The sequence below is a fragment of the Silurus aristotelis genome (assembly GCF_946808225.1).
Source record: "Silurus aristotelis genome assembly, chromosome: 27".
Taxonomy (NCBI): Eukaryota; Metazoa; Chordata; class Actinopteri; order Siluriformes; family Siluridae; genus Silurus; species Silurus aristotelis.
In genome coordinates, this window is record NC_139600.1 from 15,465,167 (window position 1) to 15,475,575 (window position 10,409).

The 10,409-nt window shown below is 44.3% G+C and overlaps 1 protein-coding gene and 1 long non-coding RNA gene across 4 annotated transcripts in view; one reads left to right on the top strand and one right to left on the bottom strand.

Moving 5' to 3' along the window:
• Nucleotides 1–907: 907 nt before the first annotated feature.
• The window catches only part of klhl5 (kelch-like family member 5), a 26,666-nt gene continuing 17,164 nt past the window's right edge, over nt 908–10,409 (top strand). The window contains exon 1 of one of the 3 annotated variants that reach the window (XM_083532852.1): nt 908–1,040. Coding sequence is in view for 2 of the 3 variants with exons in the window: in XM_083532850.1 (XP_083388976.1) it covers nt 9,052–9,539 (488 nt within the window). In the remaining variant the exon portion in view is untranslated. Of the gene's footprint in view, nt 1,041–8,639; nt 9,540–10,409 lie in introns of those variants that run through there. The other 2 variants (XM_083532850.1, XM_083532851.1) reach the window with 2 other exon arrangements.
• On the bottom strand, nt 3,300–5,994 carry LOC310721494. Its single transcript, XR_014532075.1, has 2 exons — nt 4,366–5,994; nt 3,300–4,319 (listed from the first exon to the last, which is right to left on the bottom strand). It is a non-coding gene; the product is annotated as an uncharacterized lncRNA (long non-coding RNA).

Sequence of the window (10,409 nt, forward strand, 5' to 3'; positions counted from 1 at the left end):
GACTTCTGATTGGAGGGCCATGGGTTTAAATCCCAGTTCCACCATGCTGCCACCAAGCTGGGCCCTTGAACAAGGCACCTAAGCTAAGTTTCTCTGCAAAAAGAGCGTCTGAAAAATGTAATTAATGTTAAATAAAGCTGTTGTGCAGTTGATGATTAATGCTATTGCATCCAATATGAGGAACATCTCCAGGCAAATGTGTTGCAGGTTCGACTTTTCACTTTGGAGTCAAACTTCATGTGGTGTTAAAATTAAACTAAAGCTGCAATTGCGCTATAGAGATATGAGGAACATCTCCATGTAAACATGAGTTACAGGTTTACTTTCCATTTTCTATTTTAGCTTATTAGATGCAGTGCAGTAGATATCGGAGAACATCTCCATGCAAATGGCTTGCAGGTTTTGAACTTTATTTCACTTTGGAGTCCATCTGCACGTGGCATGCATTCATTGAAGCTCTAGTGCAGTTGATGATTGATGGCAGAGCATTCAGCATGAGCAACATCTCCATGCAATCACTGAAGCTCTTATGCAGTCGATTTATGACATTGCATCCAATGTCAAGAACTTCTCCATGCAAACATGGCATGCATGTTTTGGCGTTTCAACTTTGGAATCGATTTACTGATGCATTTCACCTGTGCAGTTGTGAAATCATTCTGCTTCTGTACAATCACATAGCGAGAGAAACACGCGCTTATTGTTGCTTCCTCATGAGCGCCTGCAGCGCGCGCACCTGCATGCACGGTGGCAGGTTGCACGCGCGCGCGCACTCACGTCTTTTTTTTTATTTTATTTTATTTATTACGTATCGTTAGTGTTATTTATTTATATATTTATATACTTTTCCTATAATTTCGCGCCCCATTTCTTTTTTTGCATTTGCGTCCCCGCTTTGTAGCATGCACTTTCCACCCCTCCAGCATTGCATCACTGTGTTATTATTCACCGCGCGTGATGCGTTACTTTCCGGCCAACTTCACCCAGACTACCGAAAAATGACTTTTAAACCATAAAATAAAGCGCAACATAACACCCAGGTAAGCTGCTTTTCCGATCATAACCTGTTCCTTTTAAACCCACTTCGAGTGAACATTATTGTCGTTTGCAGCGTGAAAGCGGAGCCGAGCAGATACGCTTCGTGACGGCGGTGCGGGGGAAGTGTGGCAGCCGGCGAGTGGCGCTCCGAGCGCCGCCTCGATTCTCAGGCGAGCCCGCGGCTTCAAATGCGGCCTCTTTTTTTTTTTATTTATTTTTTATTTTTTTATTTATTATCGATACATGGTGCTATTGATTTGTGAAGAACTTATTTAACTGCTTGGATGTTTTATACATGATTTGGTTTATATAAGTATTTTGGTTTGGTTTTGTATCTCACAAGGCATCCAAATCAACTGAACAATTTCCTTTTTTTTTTTTTACTGAATGGATGCTCCATTAGGAATAAGTTTCATCCACATACTGAACACTGTGAGAAAAGTGTGGAAACACCCAACACACTGTGTGTGTTTTATTAAGAGACACATATACAAGAAACCCTGTTCCTTGTACAGTTTTGTGGATTTGACAAATCTAAAGGTCCAGATGTTCCACTTTATTTTCAGTGAGGAATCTTTCATTGGCAAGAAGAACAGCTTTACAAACTCTCAAACACTTCAGATGAAATACTTTGCTGTGTCTCTTGTAAAACTCTAAAGATGTTCTTCACTAGTTGGAGATTTTTCTTGTTTATCTCAGAGCAGTTCAGTAGGATTCAGGTGCAGTGACTGGGCAGGTCGGTCACTGATAGATATCCCTCTAAAAACTAAATAACGCTTACAGAGCTCGGACGTATTGTCGCTTCGGCTCATCGTTTTGCTGTACGGTGAAATCGGTTCCGATGAGCCACAGTCCAGACAGAACTGCATGGTGTTGAAGTGTCCGGTTCAGGATTCCTTTCACTTACTGGAATAAGGGGTCAACATTCCCTGCTCCAAAACAACCCCAACCATTATAACTCATCTGTTGAAAGAACTTTCTTCACTTATTACAGAGTTTGTTGCATTGAACCAAACGGGTTCCCTGGTGGTCTAGTGGTTAGGATGCGGCGCTCTTACCGCTGCGGCCCGGGTTCGATTCCCGGTCAGGTCTTAGTGGGGAAGGTTGCGTTAGGAAGGGCATGTTAGTAAAAACATGTGCCAAATCAAACATGCAGAGGATCCGCTGTGGCGACCCCTAACCGGAGAAGCCGAAAGAAAGTTCTTGTTGTTGTTTTTGCATAAAAACAAAAGGAAGATGCGCATCTCTCAAAAACCATAAAGGACTTGGTAACGTTTGACAGGGCTTGTATGGTGTTTCACAGCACCTCAGATAATGCAAATAAATAAAAGCATGAAGCAGGTAGGAAAAGTGCCAGTGGTGATGAGAATAGTCTTATTTAATCCTGTTGTTTTTTTGGATATTATAGGCAATTTATTATAAACGAAAAAACCTTTTTGACTTTAAAGTGCCTCTAAAAGCAAAAACAACAACAAAAGGTTTTAGTACGTGTATAAATAAGGCTTTATAACCAGCAACATTTTAATATCTAGAGAATTGGCTCATTTTGCGCTGGTCTTATGCCGCCCCCCTGGAGTTTGACTCCTGCTCTACAGTAGCTAAAATATTTCATTTGTGTGTTTTTGGCCCTGCATATTTTTTGCACTGTTTCTTTTTCCCGACCTTTAGACTGTCGGGAATTTAAAGATGTTTATTTTACTAGGTGAGTCTCGTCTCGTGTATCGTGGCTCTTGGACCGTTTCGTGGGGACTTGAAGGTTCTGATTAGGCATTTGTAATTCATGTGTATGGACGAATGTGGAACAGGATTCAGTGTTCATATCATAGGGAAGTGGTAGCTTAGTAGTTAAGCCACTGGACTTTAAATTCAAAGGTTGTGAGTTCAAATCGCTGCCACTTACTCCAAGCTGCCACTTACTCCAAGCTGCCACTTCAAGCTGCCACTCTTGGCCCTTGAGCAAGGCGTTTAGCCTTCTGTGCTCTAGGGGTGCTGTATCATGACTGACCTTGTGCTCTGACCTGAGTTTCCTGACATCGCTTTGAAAACAGTGTCTAAAAATGCTCCGTGTCCTTACTGGAACTTTTCACTCGGCGCAGCTGCTCCTGTTACCGCCAGATGTGCAGCCGTTATGCTCTACATGATGACTCGTGCTTAATTGGTCCCCAGAGATAGCAGGCTACAAACCAGACGAGACAGGAAACAGACAATGTTTCGTGTTCAGCTGGTCCCATGCACGTTTTCAAGCAGATTTCCGTTCCACGTGTGGTTTCCTCGTAGTGTTGAGGATCTCTTTTATTGGTTCAGGTCTCGTACAGAAAAAATAGACATGGTAAAGGTGTTCAATAAAGAAAAGAAAATGAAGGAAGAAGAATTAGGAGGGTGGAACGTGAATGGAGGAAAGGTGGGGGGGGGGGGGGGGTTGTTTGAAACCAGGCTTTTTTTATTGGCAGAGCAGCAAATTTTCTTTCAAAGCACACACACACACACACACACACACACACACACACACACACCGAGGCAGCATGTTGGATTGAAATTTATGCTCGGCCTTTTCCCTCCACCTGCTGGGTGTTCACGGTGATGATGCAGTCCTCAGGGCGAACTTAATAATTGATGGCAGATCTTTATGGCTGTAATCGCTCATCTGCTGCTTTCCTCTTATGGCAGATATTTGTGTGTAAGTGTGTGTGTGTGTGTGTGTGTGTGTGTGTGTGTGTGTGTGTGTATTTCAGACCCTTTTCAAGAACCTAATAGACCTATGTTTGACCTTGTGGAGACTTGTGCCTCTAACTCAGACACTCATTATGACGGAGTGTAGAATCTCCAAAGGAGAGTATACAGGCAAAAGTTTGTGGACACCTGCCGATAAGATCGGGATGTGCTCCTTTATGAACGTTCCATTCCACAGCTAGTCCTCCACTCTTTTAAGATGATGTTCCTCTAGATTTTTATGGAGAATTATGCTCATGTAGGTGAAATGAGGAGGTTCCTGGGGTGCAGTCAGCATGAACAATTTAATTCAAAGGTGTTCAATAGGGATGGAGATCTTCCAATCAATGGAAAGCAGATCTTCAGGGAGCTGGCTTTGTGCACGGGTTGTGAACTGGGAAAAGACGTTTAATACAGTTTAATACAGCCTCAGAGTTTTTTGGGAACAGTTTGGGGAAGAACCACATATGGGCAGAAACGGCAGGTGTCCCAAAACATTTGGGCCATTTTTCAAGTTTGGGGGGGAAAAAAATGTCTACACTCTCTTTATTAGCATGGCTCCACCCCCTTTTCTCTTGGTAATATTTGTTTGTTTCGTTAGTTCACGAACACAGTCACCAGTTGGTTCAGAATCGTTAGCGCTCTCTCAGCGCCAATGCTCCAACCAATCACATGCTTCACGCTACCGCAGAGGTCGGGCAGAGGCGGGGCTTAAACAAACACGAAGTACAGAAACAATTTACATAAGTGAACGAGAAACAATTTATACGGTTACAAGATTTACACAAAAACAATCTAGAGGACGAAACGTTCGCTAACTAGCATAAGGGCTTGGCTTTGTTTAGCAGGCTACGTTGTTTGGTGGTCTTGTATGCTGTCATTTTTTTATATTTGTTTTCGATACGGCGTTAAAAAAAAAACATTCCGATTGGTTATTAGTTTTGTGAAAGAACTGTGAAAGAAAGTAAGTCACCTTGAAGTCACCTTGCATTTCATCTCCTGCTAGTGTCCTAGCATAGTGCTGACTAGAAGCTAGCAGAATGCATTTTTTACTTTTTGTGTAAAAATTCTGTGTGTGTGTGTCTGTGTGTGTGTGTGTGTGTGTGTGTGTGTGATGAAAGCTTTAAACCTGGCCAGATTGTACCGTATATATCTCCTAAACTGGTGGTTTGTCAGAGGAGGAGGCAAGCGCCAGGTTTTCATCAATAATTCAGCAGGTTGGTTTGTGATGGAGATAAGAGAGGTCTCAGATAAGATAAAGGTCTTTCAGGAGTTTATTTATATTATTATTTTTGTGTTTACCTCAGAAATGACCCTCCCGCTCTTTTATCTCCTTCCTGACAGGAAAGAGAGCTATTAAGAAAAAACGCAACGGAACAACGTTCAAGTGTGTTTGTGTGTGTGTGGTGTGTGTGGACTTGCATGGTGCTCCCGTGTGTACTGTTTGACGAGGCTATAAACCATAATAGGTGAATTAAACTCCTTGACTCTTGTCACGATCGATATGTCTCCTGGCACACACACACACACACACACACACACACACACACACACGCTCACACACTCCCCTGCGCTACATGGCTAAAACTTTGGACGAATAAATAGCGTCAATAGCCAGCTTGTACAGTCCTGAGAAAACTTGCTAGCTTGGAAAAAAGCTGTAAAGTGCCTTAGCATAACATACACACATAGCCGGCTAGTTTTGCTAATATAGTATGGACTTGCTGAATGGTGTGACGTTGCGCTCAGGCGTTTTCTTTTCACGTCTTGTCTTCCCACAGTTTCACACATTCACCTGGCTTATTTTCATCAGCCTATTTGCACACCCACATCTTCTTAAATGTCAGTTTCCACCCATGAAACCTATAAAACCCAAAGCGAGGTTCACATTCTGAGTCAATCGTGTGTGGGTGGGTTTCAGTGCGTCGTTGGTTTCCTCCGTCCGGTCTGAAGACATGCGCTGTAGGATTGAGGGGCGATTTGAAATCTTGTGCTGTGTATGGGTGATTGAAAGGTAGGTACCTCAGCCAGGGTGTTCCTCGGCTCGCTCCTCTGAATCCTCTGGGTGAGTGGCGTGGAAAACTAATGGATGGGCGAGTTTGTTTCTGAGCCTAGGAACGTAGCAGAGAACCGATTCCTGGCCCAGCGTGATATATTGGAAATCTCGAGGGCTATCCAAAACCCTGAATTGGACTCAAGTGTGTTTCAGGGGGAAGTATAATATTATTATTATTATTATTATTATTATTATAATAATTATTATTATTATAATAAACCCAAAACCTGTTCCAGCGTGACATTTGAGCACAAAGCCAGCTCCACTAACATCTGCTTTACATGAGCTGGTAGATGTGGAAGATCTCCTGCTATAGAGCTCCATCACTATTGGGATAAATGTGAACATTGACTGCACCCCAGGAAACTTCTCACCTTCTCATCTGCATCAGTACCTGATTTTACTAACACCTTCGTAGCTGAACGAATCTTACACAAAAAATCTAGTGGCACATCTTCACAGAAGTGTGGGTGGGGTTATTATAATACACACACACACTACACACTACATACACACTACATACATGTGCACTACACATACTACACACACACTACACACATGCACTACATACATCTGCGCACACTAAACACACGCACTACGCACACACAGTATTAGCAGACGCCCTTGCCCGTGTGTAATTATCACACTGAGGGAGAGAGAAAGAGAGGGAGAGAAAGGAATTGAGATTGAGAGAGGAAATGGAACAGGGAGAGTAAGAGATCGAGGAAGGAAATGAAAAAGAAATAAAGTATTAAAGGAAAAAGAAAGGGATTGAGAGAAAAAGGAAAGAGATGGAGAAAAATGGAGTGAGAGGGGGATGGAAAAAGAGGGAGAAAGGGGATTAAGAGAGATTAAAAAAAAGAGTAAGACAATATAAATGAGAAAGAGGGAGAGAAAGGGATTAATAGATAAAATAAGAGAAAGACAGTGAAAAGGATTGAGAGAGTAAAAAATAGCGGGAGAGAAAGAACGAGGGAGGAAGTGACAAAGGACTGAGAGGGAGTGAGAGAAAGAATGGGTTGAGAAAGGAAATAAGAATTAGAGAATATGATTGACAGGAAATGAGAGAGAAAGTGAGTGAGAGACAAAAAGAGGGAACAAGTAGGAGAGGAAATAAAGAGAGAGAGAGAGAGAGAGAATGCATGGAATCTGAATATCTCCGTTTTCAATTTCTTACTGATTACATTTTTCTCTCTGTGTGTGTGTGTGTGTGTGTGTGTGTGTGTGTGTGTGTGTGTGTGTGTGTGTGTGTGTGTGTGTGTGTGTGTGTTGAATCACTGCTGAGTCATGCAATAACTTAGTCTACCTAATAATCCTGAAAAGAAAGAGTGTTCACACACACACACACACACACACACACACACACACACACACACACACACACACTGTTATGGGAGGCCAAATAAAACCAGAGCTTTTCTTGCCTGTAATTTCCTCAAGGTTAACTTTATCTCTCCATTATATCATCCCTCCATCATTTCCTCTTCCTGTCATCTCATCTCTCCATCATTTCATCTCTCTATAATCTTTCTATAATTTCATCTCTAGGTCATTTTAACTATCATTTCATCTCTTTTTTCATCTCCATCTCTTCTCTCTATCAGCTCATCCCCTCCTCTCTCTCTCTCTCTCTCTCTCTCTCTCTCTCTCTCTCTCTCTCTCTCTCTCTCCTCCCCTCCTCCTCTTTCTCTATATTTTCCTCAATGTCTGTGTTTCTCGTTTGTTGAGCTTCTCCCTGTCTCCCTCTCTCACCTCTCAGCTTTTATCTCCCGGATGACTTTACGTCCATCGAGTTAAATATGTATCAAAACCACATGTACTGGACATCACACACACACACACACACACACACACACACACACACACACACACACACACTCTCTCTCTCCTATCTCTTTGTCTGTCCATCTGTCTTTCTCCATCTTTCCTTCTTTATATGTGAAACACACACACACACACAGGTGTAGCACTATAATGACACTGTATTAGTAAGCCTCCCATGGTGATCATGGTGCTGGTCGCCATGGTTACACTGGTAGCACCTGGTCACACAAACGATACTCTCTTAATTACACACACAGACACGCACACACACAGAAAGATGGTTGTACAGTTGCCATGGATGGTAGGCAAATGCATTCCATCTGCAATGTTAGACAGGTTCAATTACACACACACACACACACACACACACACACACGCTCTCGCTCTCTCCTCTCTCTCTCCTCCTCTGTCCATCTGTCTCCCTCCTTCTGTCTGTTTATGTCTTCTTTTTCTCTGTCTATCAAACCCTTACACAAACACACACACACACACACACACACACACACATCCACACACACACTGCACAGTGAAACTATATGGTGTAGATGTACTGGGTCAGAGGGTTAGCAGAAGTGCAGAGGTGTGTGTGCGCGTGTGCATCTTACCATGCTTAAAAGCAGAAATCTATATGGAATGGTGTGTGTTTGTGTGTGTGTGTGTGTGTGTGTTACTGGTGTTCAGGAGCTCATTGATTGGTCCCAATCAATGGGTCTGGCCTTTGAAAGAGGGGGCAAATCTGTTCAGGAAGGGCAATGAATCTAATACTGTTAGTGTGTGTGTGTGTGTGTGTGTGTGTGTGTGTGTGTGTGTGTGTCTGTGTCTGTGTGTCTGTGTGTGTGTTTTGGATCAGTATTCAGTGCTGGTGTATACCTGATAAACTGATGGTTATTATAATAGTAACAGGTACTGCATTGCAGACCAGAAAACATATTGTGAGTGTGTGTGTGTGAGAGAGAGAGAGAGAGAGAGAGAGAGAGAGAGAGAGAGAGAGAGAGAGAAAGAGGGTGTGTGTGTGTGTGTGTGTGTGTGTGTGTGTGTGTTTTACCTCCTCTCCGTGTATTTTTAACTTAATTGTCCGAGAAAGAGGGACCGTGTGTGTGTGTGTGTGTGTGTGTGTGTGTGTTTGTGTGTGTGTGTTTGATCTACTCTCCATCTATTTTGAACTGAACTAAATTGTCCGAGAGAGAAATAGGGAGAGGGGTGTGTGTGTGTGTGTGTGTGTGTGTGTGTTTGTGTGTGTGTGTCCACGATCCTCGCCAGCAGCGCTCTCGAGTTACAGTTGGCGCGCGCTCCTCCATCGACCACCACGCGTCCACGGCGTCTCCGTCTGTCCTCTTCCTATTTCTCTCGCGCGCCTCCTCTGGTTCCTCCTCCGGTTCTTCTCCCTGGTTCCTCCTGCCGCGCGCGCCTCGGGAGTCTCGGGAATGTCGGCCCCGGGTAGGAAAGACTTTGACGTGAAGCAGATCCTGCGCATCCGCTGGCGCTGGTTCGGCCACGCGACGTCTCCGCCTCCCGGTGCGCATCATCATCAAGCACAGCAGGAGCAGGAGCCCCTGGTGGAGCAGCTTCTCTCCAGAACCGGCGACCTGCACCGTCACCATCAGCAGAGCTGTGCGCCCGGAAGCTCGCCCCCGGCGTGCGCGTCCTCGCTGGTCAGCGACACCCGAATAAAGTTGAGCGCCTCCTCTTCGTGTCCTCCTCTTCTTCCTCTTCCTCATCTCCCTCCTCCTCCTCATCGCTCCGCGAGTCAGCAGGAGTGCAGAAGCGCCGCGTTCACTTCTCCGTCTTCCGACGTGACGCGCGAGAGCACCGGGCTGTGCGGCAGCGGAGGCGCGAGCGACGACGAGAAAAACAATAACGCGGACACCGGCGCGAGCAACGACAACGCCGAGAGCGAGTCGAGCTCGTGCAGGTAAAACAAAACAAAAAACAACACACACACATACATAGGGTAACGTGTTACTCAAACTACTTGAGCTTTTTTTTCTCTTATTTTGCGTAAACATCCGCTCCAGATGTTTTCAATTCCCCCCCCCCCCCACCAAACACACACACACCCGTGTGTGTGAGGGAACCGCTGTATAACAAGATGATAGAACAACATGCATGTTACATTTCTCAAGCAGTGGTGTATAAAGAGTCGAGTGTGTGTGTTTGTGTGTGTGTGTGTGTGTGTGTGTGTCTGCGCGCGCTGTGTGTGTAAGTTTGCGGTGTTTCCTTCCTGACGTGGCGATTGTTACGGTTACACTCCTTTACAGAGTTCTGGAGTGTCTGAGAAGTAACACACACACACACACACACACAATCACCACCTCTATACCGGAAGTGTGTGAGTGTGAGGCTAAAAGTAGTAAATGTGAGGTGTGTGTGTGTTTGAGGGTAAAAGTAGTAAATGTAAGAGCTGTGTGTGTGTGTGTGTGTGTGCACGCACGCATGGGTGAAAGTGTAAAGTGTTGAGTATATGATTGTAAAGTGTTGAGCATATGAGCATAAAGTAGTGAGTATATGAGTGTAAAGTGGCGAGCGTATGAGCGTAAAGTGGCAAGTGTAAAGTGTTGAGCGTATGAGCGTAAAGTGGCGAGTGTAAAGTGTTGAGCGTATGAGCGTAAAGTGGCGAGTGTAAAGTGTTGAGCGTATGAGCGTAAAGTGGTGAGTGTAAAGTGTTGAGCGTATGAGCGTAAAGTGGCGAGTGTAAAGTGTTGAGCGTATGAGCGTAAAGTGGCGAGTGTAAAGTGTTGAGCGTATGAGCGTAAAGTGGCGAGTGTAAAGTGTTGAGCGTATG